At 36.9% G+C, this 25,725-nt stretch overlaps 2 protein-coding genes and 2 long non-coding RNA genes across 11 annotated transcripts in view; 1 reads left to right on the forward strand and 3 right to left on the reverse strand.

Moving 5' to 3' along the window:
* Window positions 1–4,000: 4,000 nt before the first annotated feature.
* LOC131302794 (uncharacterized) lies at window positions 4,001–10,700 on the forward strand. Its single transcript, XR_009191903.1, has 2 exons — window positions 4,001–4,449; window positions 10,439–10,700. It is a non-coding gene; the product is annotated as an uncharacterized LOC131302794 (long non-coding RNA).
* On the reverse strand, window positions 7,310–9,080 carry LOC131302774 (uncharacterized). The gene is made up of 4 exons (XR_009191900.1): window positions 8,461–9,080; window positions 7,813–7,872; window positions 7,500–7,546; window positions 7,310–7,410 (listed from the first exon to the last, which is right to left on the reverse strand). It is a non-coding gene; the product is annotated as an uncharacterized LOC131302774 (long non-coding RNA).
* A 10,501-nt stretch (window positions 10,701–21,201) lies between the features above and the next one.
* Window positions 21,202–25,725, reverse strand: part of LOC131302711 (disease resistance protein RPV1-like) — a 36,558-nt gene continuing 32,034 nt past the window's right edge. For 6 of the 8 annotated variants that reach the window (XM_058329541.1, XM_058329524.1, XM_058329532.1 and 3 more), the window contains 4 exons: window positions 24,486–25,596; window positions 24,036–24,302; window positions 22,793–23,950; window positions 21,202–21,964 (listed from right to left, as the gene is read on the reverse strand). In XM_058329541.1, the coding sequence (XP_058185524.1) occupies window positions 21,404–21,964; window positions 22,793–23,950; window positions 24,036–24,302; window positions 24,486–24,791 (2,292 nt within the window). In that variant the 5' untranslated portion in view covers window positions 24,792–25,596 and the 3' untranslated portion in view covers window positions 21,202–21,403. The remainder of the gene's footprint in view (window positions 21,965–22,792; window positions 23,951–24,035; window positions 24,303–24,485; window positions 25,597–25,725) is intronic. The other 2 variants (XM_058329548.1, XM_058329555.1) reach the window with 2 other exon arrangements.
* On the reverse strand, window positions 24,805–25,667 carry LOC131328384 (disease resistance protein Roq1-like). The gene is made up of 3 exons (XM_058361333.1): window positions 25,358–25,667; window positions 24,899–25,240; window positions 24,805–24,815 (listed from the first exon to the last, which is right to left on the reverse strand). The coding sequence occupies exons 1-3, from the start codon at window positions 25,665–25,667 to the stop codon at window positions 24,805–24,807; spliced, it is 663 nt and encodes a 220-aa protein (XP_058217316.1).

Consider the following 25,725-nt stretch of genomic DNA (forward strand, 5'->3'; position numbering starts at 1 on the left):
ACATTTCAGCGTATAAAATATCTTTGAATGAAACCAATTGGGTTAGAAAGAGGACTCAACCAGCTTTCCAACGCTTCAAAAAACACCCAAAACCGAGTTGAGAAATGTCCGTGGTGCCCTTCTGAAGTTGGGCAGAAACTCCTAAGCGCTTGAGACCACTCCTGAGTGCTCAGGAGCTCTGTCACAGCCTATGATGAGCTTAACCATTGACCATGGCTTTTTCAGACTTTTTCAGTCCATTCAACGTTCAAACCTGGTCCTGCCTGAGTATTCGGAAGGAGCAGAAGACCAATGATTCCATTTTTCCCCCCAAAACATTTTTCACCTTATTTTTGATTTATTTTTCTAAATTCAAACCTAATTTCTCCTCCCTTGTATATACCCCCATGTTCTACCTTTCAAAGGCCACGAAATTTATCTCCAAACTCCCTGGTTTTCTGAAAAGCTTTCTCTCTCTCCCTCTAAATTACTTCAAAGTTTCTTTCAAAATCAAAAACAATTTCAGGAAAATCCTAGAAAAATCTAAGAGCTTAACCATAATCAAACTCTTATTTTTCTGTGATTTTCCAGTTCTTTCCAAGCATCCAAGTCAATCCAAGAAGTCAAGGTCAAGCACAAAAGGATCACCTCCATTAAGCCACTATTTCTCTCCTTCTGAGGGAGATCAGAGGCTCATACCAGTTCTCCATACTAGTTGTGAGTTCTTTGATCCTAGTTTCACAATAAGAGTAAGAAGAACGCAAAAAAGAAAAAAAAATTAATTGTGCTCACTCCCGAGCGCTCGGGACCACTCCCGAGCGCTCAGGAGTGCTTCTAGTGACATTTTTTATTTATTTTCTGCACTCCTTTATTTTGCATCTTGTCATTGTTCTATTCTGTACATCTGCACCAGCATACACCTCTTAATTGATATATCTGTAAATACGTGCTAAGTGTTTTCTCAAAACAAAATATTTTTAATAAATCCGACAAACTTATAGTAAAGACTGACATCGCGTCGGGCGAGAGGGGTGCCGTAAAACCCTTCCGCTCTCGTAACATGCATGGCTTCCGAACCAGAAACAGTATCTGGTTTTCAATTTCAAATAATCATTTTCAATCAAAACGGTTTCTCGGGTGGCGAACCATAAATCCGGGTGGCGACTGTTCAATTTTTTAAATCAAAACTTTATTCTTCGGACTGCCCAATCCACTCGGGGCTATGGTAGCCCCAGTCAAATAGTAACTCAAATAAATCAAATAGGTAACTCAAATAAGTTAGTCATCGATCTCGTCTTTTCGTACAAAATTATATGAAACTGAACATAATTATGTGAAAGTTAAATAGTAACTCAAATACGTCACCTTAGTCATTGATCTCGTCTTTTCGTCCGAACACTATCGTGGTACAATCATTTCTTTTGTAGATATACTTAACACATCTCATTCCAGCAAAAACATCCACATTGATTTGGGAATTGAATAATCTAGCAAGATATGCATTATGAGGGACCACATCCTTTTTATCAGCTGATTGACCCCACACACCTAAAGAGTATAACGCTATTTAACCTTTATACCAAAAAATAACAATGAAAGAATGCAAATAAAAAAGTATACATAATTATGGATTAAACATGAAATTGAGTAAGTTGTTCTTACAGTTTCTCTACTTGGTTTGTCACATGTACCGCTAGAAATCTCAAAACTTGATAGGGAAACAACACAACTTGATAATACCAGTATCAACTAAGTCATACACTTCAAAAAAAAGTCCTGACCCACAGCTTATTCCTAATAGCATTTTTCATACACTTCAAATACCATTATGGTACGTAAACAGACCAAAGAACACATCTTTGTCCTTTTTTTTAATTCTTGATGTTAGATTTCGCAAACATCAAACAAGGAAGGGTACATTAACATTCTTTTGGTTTTATCTACAAAAAAAAGAGAGAGGATGAAATAACAAAAAAAGAACTGAAAAAAAAGAGAAGATAAAACCGTGCATCGGGGGTATACTGAAAGAAAACAATGAAATACACTCACCTCAATTCTTTCGGAAGCAGAGTGAAATACAAAGCCGTATATATGCTCAACATGTGAATAATTGTATTCGACAAAAAATCTGATCCAAAAAAAAAAAAAAGAATGAAATACAAAACCAAACTAAGGTCATCCACAGTGGTATAATCAAAAAAAGATAACCAAAAATTGACACATCAACTTTTGATTATTCACTTAAGAGGTTGATAAGTTTAACAATGTTAAGCTTCACTATGGTCACTTCTAGTCCATAATCAAAATATGAGGTCCACTACAATTTCACTCTCTCTTCCCCTCTGTTTCCCGTAATTCACTTTCCTCCATGTACGTTTTTTATGGGTTAAAATATATCGATTCCCTCTCTTAATTTTGGAAAAAAAATCGGTGACTTCCTTCCCTCCTATTATGATTTTTTCTTTTTTCTTTCTTTTTTTTTTTTTTTTTTGGGGGGGGGGGGGGGGGGGATTAGAAACAGGAAAGAAGAGTGAAACACTTTAATCTGGTGACGATGGGTTGAATAGTAGATGATCGAGAGATATGAGCTTCACTTTTGGAGGAAAAGAAAAATAAATAGTTTGTTGGCAAAGTGAAAAATATATAAAGTAGGCGAAAAAACTTGGCTACATAAAATTTTTATTCTTCAATTTTATTTTTTTAACCAAAAAAAAAAAAGAGAGTAGGCGAAGAAGAGAAGAAGAAAATACCATTTGAAACACGTGTGTATACGAATTAGTTAACTTATGTGGAATAGGATCCACAAATTTTGATTATTGAAAAAGATTGCTAGTTTTGATTATCCAAAGCCCAAAATTTGATTATTTCTAAGGATGTTGCTAAGTTTGATTATACCATTGTGAGCAATCTTTTGCACCAACATTGTTAACTTTAAAAACAATTGACATTTGATTATACCACTATGGATGGCTTAACGGCAGTATTAAGCATGTGAAAAAAGATCTGAAAAAAGGGAAGCAAGATAGAACCGTGTCCATGTGTTGGGGGTAAACCAAAAAATAATAATGAAATACACCCACCTTAATTCTTGTTATGCCGTTTCAGAAGCAGAGTGAGGGGGGATGGGGGAGGAGAGAGGGAGAGTAAAACAATGAAATACAAAACCGTATATTGATTTGTCTTTGGTTTGCCTTCTTACCAAACAAAAAAATTTCTGTTTGGTAATAGCTACAAAATTGTATTTTTGTTTGGTAATATTTCTTTCCTTTTATTCCTCCCTTAGTTTCGGAATTTAGCATTCAATCTAAATTAATCGATAGCATTCAACCGGGAAATTATCTCATTACCAAAACCGGAAAACCATTTATTCCAAAAAATGTAAAATATTTACGAAAATGCCAAGGGTTGAATAAATGGTGGAGATTTCTGCAGAAAAATGTGTTGCAAATCCAATGATGGAGGGAGAATGTGTGGACCACCTCACCGTCCCGATTTGTATAATAAATTATAAACCCTAGAAAGTTATACCATAGCTAGCTACCTGAGGATTACGGCCTAGCATTTTTCATTTATTTAATTATTTATATTGCCGTTATTAATTGGTGTTATGTTTGGTTCCTAATTAATTATTTTGCGAGCGCTATGAATATTGATGTCACGATTGTAATATTTGGGGTATGAGATTGATTTTGGATAAAATAGTGGTACCGGTTGATAGTTTTATAAATTGTGTTACATTCTATCTAATCTAATTAACTAATTATCTATAATATATGGAGTAGTGGGTAGTTTTACAAAGTTGGGAGATATTTTCGCAGTGTAGGGTTTTATTTGGACAGAGCGTTTGAGGAAAGAAGTTGAGAGAACTTTGGATGAGAGAAAGAGAGAGAGAGCAGAAGCAGCCCGAAGGTTGTGAGGTACCGGTGTGACAGTCGAACTCCTTTTCCCAATCTTGCTCTCAGCTTTGTTACGGTACGTAATCTTGTCTTTAATGTTTCCATTACTTTCCACTGCCGTTTGATATGGATGGAGTGAGTTGGTGGGTGAGAGTGTGTCGTGTGTGTGGCAACGGGTTAATATTATATTGGACGTCGTGTACGGTGGTGATCACTGTTGTCGTGGTATGGGAATTGCTAGTGTTAGGAGTACTTCTGTGGAATGATTTTAATAATTGATGGTGGCAGTAGACTTGGATATATAGTTTTGGTTTTGTACAAGTTTCACTAGAAGGTATTTTCTTTTAATGCTATTAGACAGTGGTGTGTGCTCGTGGTTGGAGGCATGGAGTTTGGTTTTAGTGGTGGTGATTACAGAGGGTAGTAGTTAGGATTAGGCTAAGTTTTATTTTGATAGGAAGTGGTATTCTGTATCTACAAAGTGTATATTTGCATAGTTAGTCATTTTGTGCTTTGTTCTTTTATTCAGGTTGGCATCTTTTTGTGCGTTCGATTGCATTACTTTTGGACTCAGGTGAGTAGTTAAATACGTTACCTATTTTCGAAAGATCCATGTGTCCCTTAAAAGTATTTTCTTCAGAAATTTATATGAATGTTATTCGGAGACTCAAACTGTTTATAAGTTCTATAAATTGGCATGCGATGAATTTTCTGAGATCAATTGTAAATATTTTTCTTGGTGAGAACTTGGTGCATGGATATTAATGGGAACATTTATTTCGAAACTCCAGAAAAATTATTTCTCTTCATGTTGGTGACTGTAATACCCTTGACCTTAGTGGTGCTTGGAATATGACCCAGTGTTGTGCCTTGATTAATTACGTGAGCCAGTGACTTAAATCTATTCATTCTTAAGGGAGGAGCATATGATAACCCATGAGCACACGCACACCCGATAATATTCCTAAGAGCCTAATAAAACAAGAAGAGGAACCATACGTGTTATTCATTCCACTTCGTTCCTATCTCCACCTTTTGAGAGAGAGAGAGAGATATGGAGTATTCGGCAAGAGCAGGAAGTAGAAGAAGAAGAGGAGGAGAAGGAGAGGGAAATCAGAGGGAGCTTGTGAGTGGATTAATTGAAGATTCAATACGTAAATTCCATGTTTTAGTTGATGAATTTCAAGTTCTAGGTAGTTCAATTCCATACTTTGGTTAATAGTTCCAGGTTCTTCAAGTAATTGAGGGTGGTGGATCTCATGGATTAGGTTTTGGGTTGAATCCCTAGAGACTTAAGAAATCTGATTTTAATTCCTTTGAATTTGGTGGTTTAGACTTGCTTGAAACATGATTTGCTTGGGTTAGGAGTAGCTCTTGATAACTACAAGTTTGGGTGTGTTTTAATGAAGCTTTGGTATGACTTTGATATGAGTTTTGAAGAGTTAGGTTCGGAAATTAGGGAAAATCGCAGAACAAGACAGATTACAGTCCCAACTTCGGATAAGCATATCTTTGTCATCCGGACTCCAATTGGGGTAAATTTTATATTGAGACTAATGCCCCGAAAGTCTACTTTCCAATGGAGGTGGTCCCAGCATCTAATTCCAATCCTATCAAATAATATAGCCAAAATACCACAGGCTGGTTCTAGGACACGTACCAATTTTGGAGTTTTGTTAGGTTCTGACTTTCTACTAGGTGGGACATTTAGTTAAGCTACAGGGGATGATCTAATGAGAGTATTTAGAAATTTAAATGTATTTCATTGAATCTTAATTATAATTGTCTTGTATGTTTATGTAGGGTACTTGTGTGAAAGCTCGAATCAAGGTGAGTGATTTAATACCTAAATTACATGATTTTGAACTCGTTTCCCTTAATGAGCTTACTTGAACAAGTTTTATAAATTGTGTACTCTATGGAATAACAATGGAAGGTGGACCTATTTGTGAAATATTTGCGAATCTATTTAATGGCATTCCCAACGTCCGGTCTTCCTAGGGGATGACTTAATTGCTAGCAAGGGTGTTTGAGGTTCGTGTGTGTTTTGGGATAATGCGTAGACCTCTGGCTTATCCACTACCAGGGACGCCTGGTAGCTTTTGAATTTTGAATAGCGGAATGTGCATTATATTTGGCTTATGGATTTGAGTTCTTTGCTTTAAAATACTATCAAATTATTTTGCATTGTCCGTGGAGAGCATGTAAAATATGTATTGGTCACTCATACGAGCATTAGCTTATGTATTTTCTCCACCTTTCAAGAATTGAAGAGTTAGATGGCGTGACATTTGTTTTGTGGAGTCGGGTCTTATGGTTATTTTATAGACAGGAGATGTGTTTAGATTACTTGTTAAACTCTGTAATCATTGTAAGTAGCTTGCTAAACCTCTTAATTAAGCACAGCTCTGGGGTGTGCTTGGGAAATTCTTAGCCCTTTGTCAATATAAGTAGTTATTTAATTAGATTGCTCAGAATATGCTTCCGTTAGTTAAGCACTCTTGTTCTTTCTAATTATAATTTTTGAGAAGTTGAATATATGATATGGCCTTCACTACTACAATAATCGTAAATGATGTCAGTTTAAAAGTGTCATTAAACGTGAAAGATGACAGTTTTGAAACTGTCATCTATGGAGCTGTCATTAAAAGTCTGAATCTTAAGATGACAGTTTGAAACTGACATTAATATCCATAAAAATGACACCTTTTAAACGTAATTAAAAGTAAAAGATGACAATTGTAAAACGTCGTTAAAGTGTTTTAAAACTGTCATCTATCAAAAAGATGACGTCGTTGAAGTGAAATTAAAAAATCAAAGATGACAGTTTTAAACTGTCATCTTTTCTATCTTTTATCCTAAAAAAAAATTCATGATTCTAATTTCAGCTCAGAATCATTAAAAACAATTAAAAAGATGAAAGCATCCACTAATGAATAAAGAAGTATACATTGATAACTAAAAAACTAAAATATGCTCTATTAATTCGTTACATAACATTTCTTCTAACCCACCCCCCACAACAGAAAATACAACTCTGAGAACTGGAAAACTACACCAACAAAAAAATCACTCTAACAAGTAAGGTAATTAAGGTAACACGCCCACTGCAAGTGCTCCAAACAATCATTTGCTCCTATTGGCACTGTCATTTGAAGCCTGTACTGCAAAACCAAATAACAAACATACTTTTAGAAAGAGTTGCACATATCTAAGAGTTGCACATAAGTCATACTTAAATGAACCTTCCAAGAACTTGGAAGTACCTATCACAAAGCCATAGCTGCAGACTTCAACAACACATAGGATTTGCCTTTATACCAAATAAGATGTCAAATTGTCACAATCAAACAAATAATTAGAACCATTAAAAACTTCTTTACTCAAAACAGAGAGAGAGAGAGAGAGAGAGAGAGAGAGAGAGAGAGAGAGAGAGAGAGAGATCATGTAGAAGTCACCTTTTTAAGGACGAATTTGATCCACTCAAGTCTAACTCTCAAAGTTCACTTTCTTGTTAGGTTTTTTTCTCAATAACCTGCAAGAGATCATTAAGTAATAATCTGCAAACGGTATATCCAATTAAGAACAAATTAAACATGAATGTATCAAAGTGAGAAAAAATACCTTAGGATACCTCACTATTGCTAAAGAGAAATGGAAGTGCCCCAAACCTAAGCCAAAAACGAAAAATGTTTAAGGTACTGACATGTATCGAAAAGCAAACCAGACAACACCAAGAAAAGCAAACATGCGCCATGATCATAAAAGAAAAAACAAACTATAGCAACAACAAAGGAGAAAACACATGACTAAACTCACGTCACCAAGACAACAATCAAGATAAATACCACATTACCATCAATCCAGTTAGGATGCAAACGTAAGCGAACCTTAGCTAAACTGAAAAGAAATAAACTATAAAGATGGGACTTTGTACCTTGGTGCCATCCTCCAAACAAATGTCGGGTAGTGATGTATCTTATCATGCGCATTGTAACTATACAAGTAGAAAACAATATGATTAAATCACAACTTACAAGAGAGATGCATATGAATTTGCATAAATGAAGAGATAGATTGATTTTAACAAAGACAAGGTTTAGATATTTCATCTGCACTCATGTATACTCTCATTTTGCAGTTCATAGTGTCAGTTTTCAACCAAAAGAAGGTTAAGATATTTGTTTCCCAATAATGGTCTCTTTGTCGATTTTTACTGCAGTTAAGTGTATCCAAGCAAATCAAAGTCAAAAAGGGAAGTAAAGATTACATAGTATATTCCAAGGGCTGAACAGAAAAAATGAAACATGTAGATAATGAAACCTTAGCATGAGAAGATTGCCCCTAACCCAAGAGGAATTATTTAAGAAATTTATATCATAAACAGAATGAATGTTTACAAAATGTCTAAGCATACAAAATTAATATTGCGAGTGTCTTTAGACATGGGCAATCCGCTAGTCATGTTATATTTATGAACAAATCTTGAAAGACACAATGTTGCCGCTCAAGTACAAACATATTTGAAATGGTTCGAGAAAAAAACAGCAAGACAAAAATAACAATGAAAAATAGTTATGCTTACCCAAGAAGTGTATTTGGATCGAATGGAGCTCTTCAACAACAGTGATCACCTGGATATCTCTGCCAACTAACACAACCAAGACCGGAAAAGTCACTAATTGCTACTTCAGAAAAATTGAAGTTGATTGGTTAGGTTTAAGATACTGAAACTAAAACTGCATCATCAGTAACTCCATTAAGGATTACTCAAATAACCAACCACCATTTAGTCTCAGAACTAATTAAGTTCAGAGTTAAAGGCAGATAACTTTCCATAAAGGCAAGGCTAGATTGATTCCCTTCTCTGTTTATGTGGCCTGTTGTGTCAATCTATGGCTTAATTACAAAGCATAGATGGGCACAAGCATATTATCAAACACCTGTAATGCGAATGGATACTCACCTAAACGATTTGATTTTACAGAGGATAGAATGACATGAGTATATTATCAAACACCTGTAATGCGAATGGATACTCACCTAGAAATTCAGCTATTCTCATTCTCATTCTCATTCGAAAGTCAAATAAAAAATTCAACTCAACTTGGTACAGAGGTTGATCCAATACCTACATCTTATGCGAACCTGTGGAAGTAAACCCCAAGCTACCACCTCGTGTGGTTAATTACGAGTACGTAACTGAGCGGTCAAATAGATTTGGCTACAAACCTTGGCAAAACCCCCCGTTGTACAATTCTAGATTAAGAAAAACCCTATGAAATATTGCATCCAAACAAAACCTAGAAATAAATTGACACCCAACAAAAGGCCATGCCTTACTTTTCTCAACAAACGACACAGTATACACAAAATTACTCGCCCATAACGATACAAAGACGTGGGTTTGTATACCTGTTTGATCTCGAGTCAATCGGTGACCAAAGCAACGACAGGGCAAGTGGTGACCAAGATCAATCAACGGCGAATATCACAGTGATCGACGAGCGTCCACCACCACTTAACGATGTCAAGTGTCTTGATTTGAGACTCCAAAGCAACGCCGCTTGTAGGGTTGGTTGAGAGAGAGAGATCGTGGAAGCTTTTTTTTTTTTATCTGCAGAGATCGTGGAAGCTGAGAGGTTTTATTTTGGGTGGGATTAGAATTTGGCATACTGCGCGCGACCCTGAATACGGTGCCGTTTTCTCTAAAAGTGAATTTCATTCTTTCAATGTCGGTTGTAATGATAAACTGACATTAAAAAAAAGAAGAGAATTTATGTCATTATTTTGAAAAGTGACATCATAAATATATTAGATCACAGTTTTTTGATTAATTGACATTATTTACTTATTGTAATATTTTTAATTACGTTTTTTTTGAAAAGTGACATCTTTTCATTTTTTCAAGCATCATCTTTCAGAGAGAATTTATGTCATTATTTTGAGAAGTGACATCATAAATATATTAGATTACAGTTTTTTGATTGGCTGACATCATTTACTTATTGTAATCTTTTTAATTACATTTTTTAAAAAAAGTGACATCTTTTCATTTTTTCAAGCGTCATCTTTTAGCAATATTGTAGTAGTGCTTGGTGATGGTTTCACCGGCGCTTTGTTATGACCAAGACCTTCAGGAGCGGGTCAGGGTCGTTACAGTGACCCTGGCCATTGGGGAAAAGACCGTGTTAGGTCGGTGACCCCAATGCTCAACGGCTTTCTTTCGCGAGATCGTCTTAGGGAAAAGTATCACAGGGCTGCCAACCCTGGTGATTCTGAGTTCAATATTGGATCCAATTTTGATGAGATTTATTTTGGCCATAGTACTGTTTGATTGTGGTTCCCTATTGTTGATGGAGTTAATATTGTGATCGCCACTAAGAATGTTTATTGGTTAAATGCTTCATTGATTAATTTATTTTTCTGTTGGACGCCCTGTATACCAAATTTTGATTTAATGGTAAATTATTTTAATCTCCATTTTCAACTTTATTTAATATACATACTTGCTATTTACTAAGCTCGGTCAACTGACGGATTTATTCCAACTTCTCTTTCAGGCAAGTTGGGGAGTTAGGCAAGGACTCTGGCGGCACCTCGGGGATTCTTTTGTTTGACCTCCTTAGGGTGTCTAATCTTAGTTTTATTTTAATAAATCGCTTCCGCATGCGAAACAATTGTCAGATAACAACTCCTTTTTATTATTGTTGGATCACTGGATATTGGTTGGTTCATGGGATGGTTGTGCCCCATACTTTTTGTTGAACTTAATTGGTTGGAGTTGTTCTTAATAAAAAAAATGGTTGACTGTATATTGGTTCATTGCCTTGGTTTTTAATCAAATTTCTTTTTAGGCTGCATGTTCTACGAGTTTCAGTCTTGTGGTTCATGGCCGGTCACTTCCCATTTTGGAGTGTGACACCCTAGAAAGTTGTACCATAACTAGCTACCTAAGGATTACGTACTTTTTCCATCTCTACTGACTTAGTCATCGGAATGCGCCCTAAAAATCAGCTAGTAGGGACTAACTGATTCCCTTGTTTTGTACTTGGACTTAGGGAGTAAGAGAGCAAGCTACAACACCATCCCGATGTACTGACTTTTCGAACGAAATCACCATGTCCTGACTTGAACCTCAACATTTCATCCAAAAAATGTGTTGTAGATCTTTCACCATGTCCTGACTTGAACGTCAACATTTCATCCAAAAAATGTGGTGTAGATCTTCCATCCACATTCTTTGTCCAACCTTCCGATGTTGAGACGTCACAATGATCTAGAAATAAATTAGGCTTAAATCAAACCCACAAAGAATTATTTGAAACCAAACAAGCCTTACGGCCCAATTATTAAAGTTCCGCAATAAGAAACAACACAGGAATAAATAAATCGATCCAAAAGCAGCTTGGATTTCATCTTTCTTCACTCAGATTCCAATCCAACTGTCAATTTGAACTCAACCAAGTTAAACAACACTTCTCAACAACTCTGAACAACCAAAACAAAGCTCACATTGAAATGTCTATAAACACAAGGCATGCCACTCTGCAATTAAATTCACGAACAACTGAAATTGAAATGTCGACTGTCTGGCTTCATCTTTCCTATCTCCATTTCTCTAGGGGTCAGTTGGCCTTCCCTACTCAACACTAGTGGAGTTGCTGTACTCGCTGCTAGCCCCATACTCTTGGCTTCCCAAAGCCATCTTCCTGAATTTCTTCATCTCCTCGTTGTATTGGCTCATGTCGTAGTCTGAGCTAGTATGAGAAACGTAGACCTTGCTGTGTCTTGGTCTTCTGCCTTAGTTGAGATCCGATAGAGATAGGTCTCCTTTGAAGGCCCGTACTACCTCTGTAATTTCAGTAATGCTTGTTACCTAGAAATTAAATTATAACACTACACGAGTTTGAATGCAAGAACGTTCAGTATTTCTCTGGCAGTTGAAAGCTATTTTAGTTTCTGGGTTTTTTGCGTTTATCAAGGTACTCACACTGGCTACTGGCCCGTTGTTTCTGAGAGCTTTCATTTTGGTAGCCGAAGGAAAAGAAACGTTTAAATACGAGGGTATGTACTCACTGCATGCCTCTTCCTTGGGAAATGCTTCGAATCACTGTCAGAGTGGCAATGGAGCTTTAGAACTAGACTTATTGGGCTCCAAATAAGGTCCTTGCTAACTGCAGCAATTTATCAGAAGCAACTTGATATACGTGCTAAAAAGCACTCATTTAATCCGCCTAATTTACGCTTTGTCGGTCCGTTTACATTGTTACTTGATATATTTTAGCATTTTGTGGTGTTTGTAGGCATTGGAAACCAATTGTGCAAAAACGTGCAAATTGGAAGGTATTACAATGGGCTAACATTTATTCGGTGGAGCAAATAGAATACCAATATAATTGGTATTATGAATTGCACTCCTGTCATCCACGTTGGCTTACAAAACAAAACAATACAATTAATTAGGTGGTGGGCCCAAGTTGTATTAGGAATTTTGTTGGCTAGAGAAAAGGATTCTTATTTCCTTATGCAATTATTCGGTGCATGTACAAGAAAGGTATGACAGTGGGGTATAAAAGGAGGAGACCTAGATTATCACAGGAGAGAGACGGCTGCTCGAATAACAGAGAACGGAGGACGCTTAGGAGACCAAACTGTGACGAATTATTTCCGAACAGGGCTGCGCATAAAACAGGACTCCATGTTCTTCATTCGTTCTTCGATCTCAATCGCATCTTTCTTCTCCATGGCCGGCTAAACCCCTCGTCTAGGGGGAAGATGAAACTTCGCACCAAGTAATTCTATTTTATGTATGGGTTTTAGATTTATTATTCGGATCGATTGTATAACTAAACCCTTTCTGTTTCAATTGAATGGAATGATTTTGATGGTTTTAATCTATTGAGTATTTGTATGCATGTTTTCAAATATGAGTTATACAATGGTTTTCATTGTTTGTGGTTGGAGTTCTGAGATAGATTATACTCGTAAGACGGGCCATGCCGTTAGGCGGTTAGACCGTACTTCTGAGACGGTCCGTGCTATGGGATAATTTATACCTTTTAACAACTCAATTATTTTCTAGATGATTATTGTTAAGGTTTGCAAGCCCTAATAACAATCCCTTCTGATTCGAATAATTAATCTCGCCTATGCATGTTGGAGTTACGCGGTCGAGGTGGATTCGAACCCTAGATTTTCTCTCTGATCGTTACCAACTTTCCATTTAATTTATTCTCTTAGTTTAATAGATTCTCCAATTTCAAACAACCAAACTTCCTTTTGCCCGAATTAATTTAAAAATTAATCGAATTTGTCGTAACTCAGCCATACTGTCTCCGTTGGAATGATACTCGGTCTTGACCACTATTCTACGGAGTAGTAGTTAATTCTAAGGTTTTATAAATATATTTTTGACATGGAACGACTCGGTCACAACTAAACTTCTCAAACGCTGCTAAGAGAAACCATTCTCCTGGTCTAATAACAAATTATGTCATGGTGGATGCTTATAGAATAGGCGAATTCCCGTAGTGGATCCATCAGACATGGACAATAGGCCTTCAGATCTGCCTTGGTTTTTTTATCGTATACTATGCTATGGGGCCTGCAGCTATTGCAGCGGTGGTAGTGATGGCTAATTATCCCGCAGCCAAATTACAGCATAAGTATTTGGCAAAGCTTATGCTGGCACAAGACAGGCTTAAGGCTATGGCAGAGGCACTGACGAACATGAAAGCCTTTAAATTATATGATTGGGAGACTCATTTCAAGAATGCGGTAGAAAAGGCAAGGAGAGAAGAATCAAACAATTTGTTAGCAGTCTTGTCACAAGAAAAGGGTACTATATGGATTCCTATCAATGCCAGTAATGTACGTGTTCACATTTCTTGTGGCTTTCCGCATTCTTCAGGAGCCCATAAGAATGATCCTTGATGTTGGGGCAGTGTTTATTGAAGCAAAGGTTTCGTTCTCTCGAATCATGAAGTTTCTCAATGCACCTGAATTGCAGAATAGATATGCCAAGAAAACGCGCGATGCGGAGGGACTTAACCAGGCTATATCTATTAGTACCACCAGAATTTCATGGGATTCTAGCTCTTTAAAGCCAACTCTAAATGATATAAACTTTGTGGTTCATTGTGGTGAGAAGATAGCTGTATGTGGAGAGGTTGGCTCGGGTAAATCGACCCTTATAGCGGCAATTCTTGGGGAGGTTCCAGACATCAATGGCATAGTAAGTCTTCAATTACTTCTTTTACGGCTTGAAATTTAGCAAACTATGAATCGGACAACCTATACATATGATGTAGGATGACTTCAAGCTGTTCAGCTCATTTGCAATACTAAAGACGAGAGCCACCATGATCTTATATAACAGTCTAGCCTTTCATTTTGTTGACTTCAACATTAGAATTACCCATGGCCAAATTCAAGATGATCAGAAATTACTAAAGGCTGATTGAATCACATATGTTTTTAACAAAGATGGATGATAAGAGTTTGACCATTCATTTCTCTTGAGAAAAATACGATTCGTTTTTTTTTTTTTTTAAAAACATGGTAGGATACTTTCATTCATTAAGAAAAAACCATAGTAGTACATCGAAGATGATGATTTTTCGTTTCACAGAGGATTCAATAACTAACCAGGAGGTCTTGTTTTCCAAGTACGAATACCAGAACCTCGCAAACATAAAGTTGCCAAAGTGTGAGTATCTACTCTACGAATAAGAACAAAATCACAAATCCTAACCGATCAACTCCTCGGCGAATATCTTCGATGACAACTTCCACTTCCAGTTTTTTGCAACCGAAAATATGAATTGATGGAAAAGCTGATCTAACCGATCTGATTTGTCATCGAACCACCATCGCTGCCAAAGGACCATCACTGCCGCCATTATCGAAATTCAAAGCGGCACCTTGATGACGAAGGAGATCGAACCACAACAGCTGCCAAAGGACCATCACTGCTGCCGTTGTCGAAATTCAAAGCGGCACCCTGATGACGAAGGAGAAGCTGAGATAAATGAAAAAAAAGGAACAACACCAAAAAACTCTCAAATCGATCTGAGATTGAAAGAAAAAAGACCTTCCTAGACATAAGGAATTAGGGCCCCGTTCCAGAAATCTTCTTAAAAAATAAGCAGTTTATTTCACATTTTCAAACAAAAAAATAATGTAAATGAAAAATAATTTTTTTTTTTTGCACCGTATAAAAGATCTTGATGGGATCTATCAAACAGGATCCATATTGGTAAGAAAATTATTTGCGTAAACACATTATTTTTTAGCTTGAAATTGCCTTCTTAAAAAATAAAGGCTTTTTTAAGGTTGCGGAACGGAGCCTAAGGAAAGCGAGAAAAGAGACCGTCACTTATGGGGAGGAAAAACACCCATCAAGTTTAAAACCCTCCGAAGATCAAAAAAAAAAAAGTTTAAAACCCTCCCGTCCCGCCTCTGCATTAGGGTGGCGAAAATCCTAGGAGGAGGGAGGGGAAGGAAAAGAGAAATCGACTAAAGTTTTTTCGTTCAGTTTCGTACCTATTAGCATCTCCAACCCATACTCTAATCCTTCAAATTTTCCTTCATTCCTCCATTTTGAGGGAAATCAATTCTAACCCAACACACACACCCACACCCCCACCCACCACCCCCCGCCCCCGCGAATGAAGACAGAAAAAGAAAGTGTTTTGGAGAATAGGTTGGAGCAAACACATCCTCCAAAACAGTAAAAACTAAAATATGGAGGAGGAATGAAAGATGGATTAATGGGGATGCTCTTAGGCTAAAAAAGTTTAATATGATTCGGTTAAATACACCGATTCTGGTTAAGTATCTGTTGACCTCTCTTCGCCGTGCAAAAAAAGTCACACTAACTTCACATGGGAATCGTATTTCTATTTATAACAAGAAAATTACGTATTGTTCGAACTGAAAATTCACCACATATGTGTATTCATATGTATCACTAGCTGCAACCATGTTATTACTCTTCCATGGAAGAAATTCACTCTTTTATGGAAGAATTTGTTTTAAATTCGGATCGTTAATTGTTGAGACAATAGCTGAGATGCTCACTATAATTTTGTTGTGACTTTACTCACTATAGGGTCCCCGGATCCCTGTGTAGTGGCTGTATGTATGGATACATGGAATCTACCTAATAAAACACAAGAATGTGGGCCTCCATACAAACACAAACACAAAGTTGAAGGGTTAAGATTCATTTGATCAAAAGGCTGGCAATGCATTCTCCCCAAGAAATTAAAGTGCCCATGTTCTTCCCATATATTACAAAGCTGTCACCAAATCACTTTTGCCCTAGTTGCCACCGGTTTGCACATCCCACTATGCCATTTCATAAACCACTGTGCCATTTCATCTCTCTCTCTCTCACATCCAAACGAAGTCGCTCCCCCCACCAATAACTGGAGTTTCGTCCCCGTCGACTTCCAACCCCCTCCTCCGCAGCCTACCGGGGCTTCGTCTCACCACCATGCCGCCTCCAACCTAAATACATTGAGGTTTGATTTTTCTATTGTTATGGAAGTGTTCTGTTTCAGAATTTGAATTGGGTTGTCTTTAGTTTTGATCAAGGTCGGCTAAATTGTTCTCCTTTTTGTTTTTGCTTTTCCTTTTGTGGCTGTTGCATTGAATTTCCGAGTTGTGGTTTGTCATTAGATTAGAGGGTTCATATTTGCTAGCTTATGGGTTTTGAAGCTTTGCAATTAAGATTTTGGAAGGTGGAGTTGCGTGGAGTGCTACATTTGGGGTGGGTTTGATTGAGTTCATTTCTGTCATCGAGCTAAAGAAGGGGAATGATCTTGGATGTGTTTATTTGGGGTAATTGTGTTTATTTTGCATTATTTGCTAATTAAATGGTCTATGATTGAGCTTTACACTCTCGAAAAAGGGTGAGCGGTTGATCTTTAGGCAGAAGCTTTCACCTTTGAAACCATCCATTGCGTGGAGTGGTACATTTCTAGGTGCAAAGATTCTGTGACTAATGCATTGCCCCTATTACCATTGATGCACCTCTACGTTTGTCTATTTTTTTTTTTTAATTTTTCTGAATGACTAACTAAATAAATGCTACGAAATTCAGTGAATCAACCCATTGTAGATATCACAATCAGAGAAACGTAATTCACAATCGAAAGGAAAATATGGTTTTTAGGTTCCCATCTCTATGAGTTTGTTTTTTCCAATTTTCTAGGCTTTGTGTTCCAGGAGCAATGGAACTTTCTAAAGGGAAGGGAAGGCTATCTGTGTAGCCAAGGGAAACAAATCTATGCTGGATGGTGATTTGGAGAAAACTGTAATATAAACATGTTGGAAAATATTATAGGATATAATATTTTATTTTAAGTGTGAATGAAAATTGATTAATTTTAGAGTTGCATCTTTTCATTGGCACTTGTTTGCTGTGGACGGACATGTCCTTCACGAACAGATGTGCCTCTTTCCTTGGTGGTTTTTCGTAGAGTTACAAGTTGACCTATAAATATTATTTCCCTCATTCATTTTAAGAGGTTAATTTTTCCTTCATTCAAGTCCATTCATATGAGAGAGTTACAAACACAAGATGGTTCGCCAGACCCTCCAATTGAAGTGCTACTTTGAGGGGATTCCGATCAAGTAGTGCTGGGAGACAGTCGTCCAATGCAAACCGTGAGCACCGTAGCGGGGGCGAAATCTGTCTTAAGTACAGAGTGTCACATACAAACACTCGCCTTGATCACCAATTTGTTTCCATCAATTTCCAGGTTTTGAGTTTCAATTTTATTGCATTGCATATTATTGGTTTTATCACAAAAAGTAAGCACATTTTTCCAACAAAACACTCTTCATTTTTCATTTTCTATTGATCACTGTTCTTCATTTTACTGTTGCATATATGTATGTATAGGTTAGGTTTCTTCGAGAAAAGAATGTTGGCGTTGTGATCTGTGATGAGTGAGAATTGAATCAACCGAGGCGTGGAGGTAAAGAAAATGCTGCACGTGAAGTGGTATGATTTTGTACACATTCCTTCAAGTTTTCCTTCTCTTTTTTGTGGGACCAATCATTTTTATTGTTTTTTCTATATCAAAACTCCATTTAAATTTTTTGAACTTTTAGAGACATCTTACTTGATAAAATCTAAAGTTATTTCATCTACCGTGTAGGCACCTAATGATAATGTGAGATCAAAGGCCCAATGCTTATGACGTGAATGAGAGAGAGTGGGAGAATGCATTCAACCGAGGCATGGAGGTATAGAAAATGCTGCACGTGAAGTGGTATGATTTTGTACACATTCCTTCAAGTTTTCCTTCTCTTTTTTGTGGGACCAATCATTTTTATTGTCTTTTCTATATCAAAACTCTATTTAAAATTTTTGAACTTTTAGAAACATCTTACTTGATAAAATCTAAAGTTATTTCATCCACCGTGTAGACACCTAATGATAATGTTAGATCAAAGGCCCAATGCTTACAACGTGAACGAGAGAGAGCGGGAGAATGCATTCAACCGAGGCAGCCCACATTCTTTCTGTCTTTAACACCAAGTCATCGCCGACGTACATGCCTAGAAGGTGGCATGACTTCTACATCTATAGAAATTTCTACAAATGTACCAAAGCGAGCAATGGTTTCACATGCCTTACAGTCATCATTAGTTGTGGTGCTTCCTAAAATACCAAATTTGAGGGACTATTCTACTATCACAAGAACTCTAATAACTGTGGATTGTATGCTATGTCATCAAGAACCCTAGGCATGCCAACATTCAATACCTCATGTCGAAGAACCTGAAATGTGTCATCATTCAATGCCTCCTCGGAATCTCGATGAAGAGTTTCTAGCTGTGGCAACTGCTCATGCACCTCATGCACTTGACAAAGAACTTCTTGCTATGCCAGGCACGTCTTTAGCTCCAATTCATTGGTAAATTAATTTCATTTGTCTTTAATATGTTCCTATTTTTATACCTTTTTTGTGTGTTTTTACTTCATATGTGTTAACATGTATATGTAGGCTACCTCCTAGAAATCAATCTATTGATGATCAATCAATTGAATTGCTTTAACATCAGACAATTAGGGAACACAAGTTTAAATGTTTAATCAAACGATGCTAACTGCTTCTGTTTATTCTATTTTTATTTCTCAATGGCGCCTTGACTTGAATGTTAGTTAAGACTGTTAATGAACATTTAATTAGCCTGAATCACATTTTTTTTTCCTACACAATGAAGCTGAATTAGTTGATTGTTATCTTGCTGAATTTATTGTGTGTGTACTTACTAGATCTCTTTTGCTCATATGTAGGAAGAATTGACTAACAAAAAGGCTTCCCCTGATTGTTCCATATCTGGTCTCTCCCCGAGCAGCAAATTTAGTGGAGATAAAGATGGGTTCCTCTTGCCAGAGTTCAACGAACTTGAGAGGGTTTTCTATTTGGGTGCCACCAAGGCTGGTTTTTCTCCCAAAAAGGACGAAGTATTGGGAGAGTGATGAAGAGAAAATTTCAAGATAGTTAGAAGAGTAATTGAGGACACACTTATGGGACAATGATCCCTTTGCAGATTATATCCTTTGTAGACAACCCATTTTTGTTACATTTGTGTGTGAGTTTGCCTCTTATTGAGTCTTTTTTTCGTGTCATGTTTGAACTTGGCTCCCATGAATGTAACATGGTATATTAGTTTGAATTTTTATGTGTCTGTGTTATACTCCCTCCATCTCTAAATAAATGTTTAATTGGACCGCAAACCTAGTCCTCTAAAAAACTTTTGTCACAAATCAATAGATATTAATGAGTTCTTTCAAATTGTAAAAAAAAATTGAGTTTTTTAATGAAAAAATTGCATGTTTTAAAAGGCCTACATTCACAAACCGGACATTTATTCAAAGACGGAGAGAATAGTTTGATTTGGATCCTTTCAATGCAACTTGGTGTTTGCGTGATTTGCACCATCATTGGTAGTGTCGTAGGCACTGGCAAGCACTAGTATGATTATACAACGTGTGATTTTGTTCACTTTCTCAGATGGGTTGAATTTCAGTCCATGAGTCTATGACAACTAAAACTCACATGGCCGACTATGTTGTTACAATTACTACTGTAATATATAACCACAAACACTACACTCACATATTTAGGTGGGTCCCACATACATAGGAAGTGTAGTGTATGTGGGCCTCATTGTGAATGTGATAAGTTTGTGTAAGTATTTGTGGTTATAGAATGATTGATATTATTATTCTATTCTTCTCATAATTGGTGGCATGACATTCGCTTGTCTGACTACAAAGGCCAATATCCAACTTTTCAGGAATTTTTTTCTTTTATTCCACATATTTTAATAAGTGTACGAAAAATGGATTTTCAGTCAATAAATTGTTCTTCTTGTGAGCAAATTAGCACTTCCAAATAAGAAAATAACACAAAAGAAAACAAAAAGTACTCTCTTTTTTTTCTTTTCTCTTGATAACTCAAGTATTTAGGGCAGCGTATGCGCAACTCGACTAATCTTAAAGAACCAATTCATTATCCACTAAAAAAAGTATTTTATTCCTTTTGCGATGCTGAACTAATTAGGCCATGAGCAGCTACAATATTATAAGTTTCTTCCTCCCATAGCAATTTCTCCAAGTTTGGGTTGGCTTCTTCTTTGAAATTTTCAGCAAGTCAAAAAAAAAGGAAAAAAAATCTGCAGTGGAAAAGAAGAGAGAAGTATGTAGGATATACAAAAGTATTACTGGTTATACGTAATATATTTCAATTGATTGTGACTCCCTTTAATTATGATAATAAATTAATAATAAAGTCGGAGGGAAAATATACATGGGGAAAAACTGAACTCTAAAACTATCTATGATCCTTCAACTTTCATTCTCCTTTGTCCATTAGCCTTGTACGGAGTATATATTTAGAGGAATTATTTAGGTGCCCATCATAGTGGATTTTTTTTTTTTTTGGGCCAATATTGTATACATTAGCGGGGGTCGGTGAGGGAGTGAAGTAACACTTTTGTATAATAAAGTCAAAACTTCTTAAGAGGGGAAAGTGAAGTAACACTGTGAGACCAGATAAAAAAATACAGTAAAAAAAAAAGTGACACCGTGCGACCCATTATTCCATTCATTGTCATCTTTCGTCACTACATTTCTATTCAAGATCTTCGTAGGTCATTTGCGTCCATTCACAATAACTTTTCACAACTCATTATCATATGCTTGAATGAAAATACGCATTCTAGTTTTCCAGTTATTATAGTTAGACCCGCTAAACAAAGAAGGTCTATTGCTCAATTAGCCTTCTGAGAGGAAAGTGCCATAAGAGGTTATTGCCATAGATCTTCCTCTAAGACGATTAAAGTAAAAAAAAATCAACTAGAGCTAGAGCCTTAGCAATAAGTACAAGTAGTTTTCTTTGGGTTCAACCTACGAAATCTAGTGGGGGCACATTGGATGAAAACAGGAGTAAGAGAAGTCGAAATCTCACATGCCTGTGGAGCAGAAGAGTGAGTATTTGTCAAAGTTGAATATTGTACACCACTTGACAGCAGGTGTCGTTGGCTTTGTGAATCTCATCAGCCTCGTAAATCAGATCAATCGCCCACTTCTTTACAAATGTGTTAGGATGAGTTACATCTATTGGGATCTCCATTACATCAGCGCCAGTTTGATACATTTCGATCTCCACTTCATCACCACCTTCTAATTGCAATCCTCCATAACCCCGTGGTATATAAATAAGCCACACATGATCTACATCGGTGGGATAGACTAGAAACTGGAATACTCCATTCTTTGTCCATCGGATTTTATTGCAGATCACATCATCAATCGATACCTCTTGGTGCACAGAAGGAGGAGGAGAAGGCAGCACCACAAAAGATTTTTTGGTTTCTCGGGGAGCCCAGACTACTAAGCGTAGAATCCAACCCAACATTTTCTGGTTCATAGAAGGAGAATGCGGCACCACAAAAGATACATTTGGCCCTCTACCATCATGGTACGGGAACCAAATACGAAGCTCCTCCTCCCCTGCTGGAACAAGAATACGAACAACATCCTCAAGTTCAGAGAGCCCCTATTCCAATAGATCATGAATTTAGTCCGAGTACAAATATCTTTTTCTCAAGATTTGACCTAAAAATATTCAGACATACGAAAGGACTTAGGCTTACTAATCTAAGTGAAGTAGACAGAGAACTCAATGAAAAAATAGGATTCATGTAGTCGACCCAATTGATTGGGAAACAAGGCTCGGTTTGGTTTGGTTACCGCTAAGGGATTTTTGGACTTTCTTTTGTTTTGTCCTTATTCAATTTTTTTCACGTTTGTTCGTTTTGCAATAAAATTTTATGAATTATTAATCGTCTTGACTAGAGAAATCATAGAAGTAAAAAAAAATGTCTTTTCCAATTATTTTTGGAAATATTCAAGGTAAAGCCAAAAAAGCCGTATTACAAAAAATATTAGGGTAAAAGTAAAAAAAAAAAAAAACTACTTTTTCAATTCCCCTCATTGAGACGAATCAATAATCCACAAAAGTTTGTCACAAAATAAACAAACACATAAAAAAATTGAATAAAGACAGAACGGAAAAAAATCCAAAAAATTCCCTTAGCGGAACTCAACCTGATACTACAACGGCACTTGGAAGATGAATAGAAATCAAGGATTATACTGATCATATGACTTTACAAAAACCATGATTTTACCTTCTTATGGAATCCCGTTCCGCTAAACTTTTTATCTTTTAAGTACTTATTGATTGTTTTACAAGACATATCATTCTCTCATAATACATTATTTTTAATTCAAAAAATACTTATTTAAAAAATAAGTACTTATTTTGGTTAGTGGAAAACACCCTTATAAAAATATTTCAATGCATGAGAGACACAGAGTGTACCTTACTCTTGGGGAGTTGGTTTAAGAGACTAGTTAAATAATTGTTCTCAGCTAATTTCTTGGATCCCGAATAGTTCCCAAACCACCCTAGCTGGTCCAATTCAAGTGGTAGGCTTTCTAATGATGGGCAACGCTTTGCAGACACAGAAGTACATGTTGGAAGCTTTGGAAGAGATCGGAGCTTTGCACAATTTTTCAAGCTGATAAACTTCAAGCGAGGAAGGTGCCAGATACTATCGGGTAAGGTAAGCCATGTGTCATGTCCAAGGAACAAATACTTCAATGAAATCAACCTATCAATTTCACTGGGCAGATGAGACAAGTTGCAGTCATTCAAATCCAAATAACGCAAGCGAACAAGTTTGCATATACTTTCCGGTAAGGCACGGAAACCATTATTACCCTCAAGTACCAACCTCTCCAAAGACTCCAAATCCCCAATTTCACTAGGAAGATGAGAGAGCTTGTTATTTCCCACCAACAAATACTTCAAGCAAGACAGCTTACCAATGGTATCCGGTAGGGTACATAAACTGTTTCTTGAAAGATACAAACTCTCTAACGAGGTCAACCTCCCGATTCCACTAGGCAGATTTGACACATTGTTTTCTTCCAAATGCAAACGCTTCAAGCAAATAAGGTTACAGATACCATCCGGCAAGATACTCAAAGTGTTTTTGGCAAGATCTAGAGTCTGTAATGAGATTAGATTCCCTATTTCCTCCGGTAGATATAACAAATGGCAGCCGTCCAGATTTAATTCCTTTAAGCAACTGGAGGCCTGGATAGGGGTGCATGACAACCCAATAGAATCCACAGCCTTTGGTGGCAATGTCCAAGACGAGAAGAATAAGCACCGTAATTTATACAACGGTCCTTTAAATACAGCTAAGTTTCCTAGGTTGGAGCAGCCAGAGAGATCAAGATGTTTGAGAGATTTCAACATCCAAATGCTAGAGGGGAGCTTTCGAAGTTTTGTACAGTTTTTCATGCCCAGGACAAAAAGTTTGTTCAGACATCTAATAGACTCGTCAACCTCCACCAAACTTTTGCAATCATTAAGCAACAACTCCTCAAGAGAGGAGAGTCCAGAGAAGTTAGGGGTTCTGGTTAGGTAATGGCAGTGACTGAGGTAAAGGAACTTCAGCTTGCCCAGAACCTGTCCAAAAGAATTCGAGGAAAGTTAATTTCCACAAAATATTCCGTGCGATAGATGTCGGATAGAGAAAAAAATAAGGACGTACCATGTTTCCATTCCAAACTTTTTTCAGCCTGCTATAACTCAAATCGAGAGCAACTAGCTTCTCCATAGAAAAATTCCACAGTATACAATCCAAAGGGAAGCCTTTCCAGCTTAGCCATAATAGCCTTCTGGAAATATGTTCATAACCAGTAGTTAGATGAGTGTAATCGAGATGAAGCAGCCATAGGTTGTTCATTTTTTCAAATGCCTTGGCATTCACTTGGACATCTGTTGCATTTAGGATGAGGCCTTTAACTGCTTCAGTTCCCTGATATGAAAACCCAGTTCATAATGAGGGATGGAAAAAGTACATCGGTGAGAAAAAAAATTAAAAAGCTGGGAATATTCATGTCAAATAAATAAGAATTAGAATGGGAACAAGTGCATGTAGCATTATTGCACTAATGAAACATCAACAATTGATTAAAATCTCAATGCTTATGGCTCTCACCGTGCCATATCTCAGAACTTCAAGGACATTGTCAGGATACCACAATCGGCTACGCTTCCCAGGATCCTCAAGAGATTCTTGCCGGACAATTTCTTTGCCCATGTCTCTAATCATATCATGCATCACAATTTGGTAGTACTCGTACTTTATGAGACACCGATCGGCTAGTTTCCGAATCCCATCTTTCGCAGAAATGTTGCAGCCTTCCAATATTTTTACTGTAAAATCTTGACCCATTCCAACAAAAAAACATGCCATATCTAGGAACAACTTCTTCAATTGCTCGCTTAGCGAATCAAAACTCATCTTAAGACTTTTGTTAAGCTTTCCCTGAACATCATCATCAGGAATTTTTCTTAATTTCGCTATTGCACTTTTCCATTGAGGTATGCTCTCGCCAAGGAAATAGGAACCCAAAACTTCAAGAGCTAATGGAAGCCCTCCAGCATAATGCACAATTTGGCGTGAAAGGTCCAAATAGTCTTGTGGAGGATGGTCTTCCTTAAAGGCATGCCAACTAAAGAGCTCAAGGGATTCGTCCTCGTCCAATTTCTCTAGCCCGTGTATCTTATTCTCACCCAATTCGAGGATTTTTAGCGAAGACTTATCTCTTGTTGTTATGATGATTCTGCTTCCAGGAGCGAAGGAATCTCGATCTATGGCTAGTGCCTTCAATTGTTGGTCATTATACACATCATCCAAAACAACAAGAACCTTTTTTCGACCAAAAGCTTTCTTCCTTATAACCTTGATGCCTTCATGAGAATTACTTACTTCATGACTTCTTTTTAATATAGTCAAAAGAAGTTTCTTTTGTAACTCAACCAGACCATTCGGTGGCTGCGAAGTTTCTCTGACATTCTAAAGAAAACCGCTACGTTCAAACTTGTATTGGATGAGATTATACAGCCTTTTTGCAATTGTAGTCTTGCCAATTCCACCCATGCCCCATATGGCAACAATGCCAACACAATTGTATTCCATGTTCAGCAACACATTGAGCTTTGCAACACGACGGTCTAGTCCAACTTGGCGGTCTGGAACATTTAGATGTGTTGGATTTACTTTTCTAACATCTTCAATGATCATCTTAATTAACTCTGCTTCATCTCTACCAATTTGTACATTATCAATTAACATAAGAAACAAGAATAAATACTCATTAAATCTAGAAACAACCATGACTATGGTATAAATCATGCTAATTGTGTGTGAACCCTAATTTCATACATATCATGCA

The sequence above is a fragment of the Rhododendron vialii genome, chromosome 1a (assembly GCF_030253575.1).
Source record: "Rhododendron vialii isolate Sample 1 chromosome 1a, ASM3025357v1".
Taxonomy (NCBI): domain Eukaryota; kingdom Viridiplantae; phylum Streptophyta; class Magnoliopsida; order Ericales; family Ericaceae; genus Rhododendron; species Rhododendron vialii.

What these genes read in the sequence shown, in the direction of transcription:
- LOC131328384 (XM_058361333.1), bottom strand. Translation starts at nt 25,667, where the DNA reads ATGGTTGTTTCTAGATTTAATGAGTATTTATTCTTGTTTCTTATGTTA. An exon ending in ATACAAGTTTGAACGTAGCG is followed by an intron (nt 25,241 to 25,357) that starts GTTTTCTTTAGA and finishes ATTCTCATGAAG; the next exon opens with GCATCAAGGTTATAAGGAAG.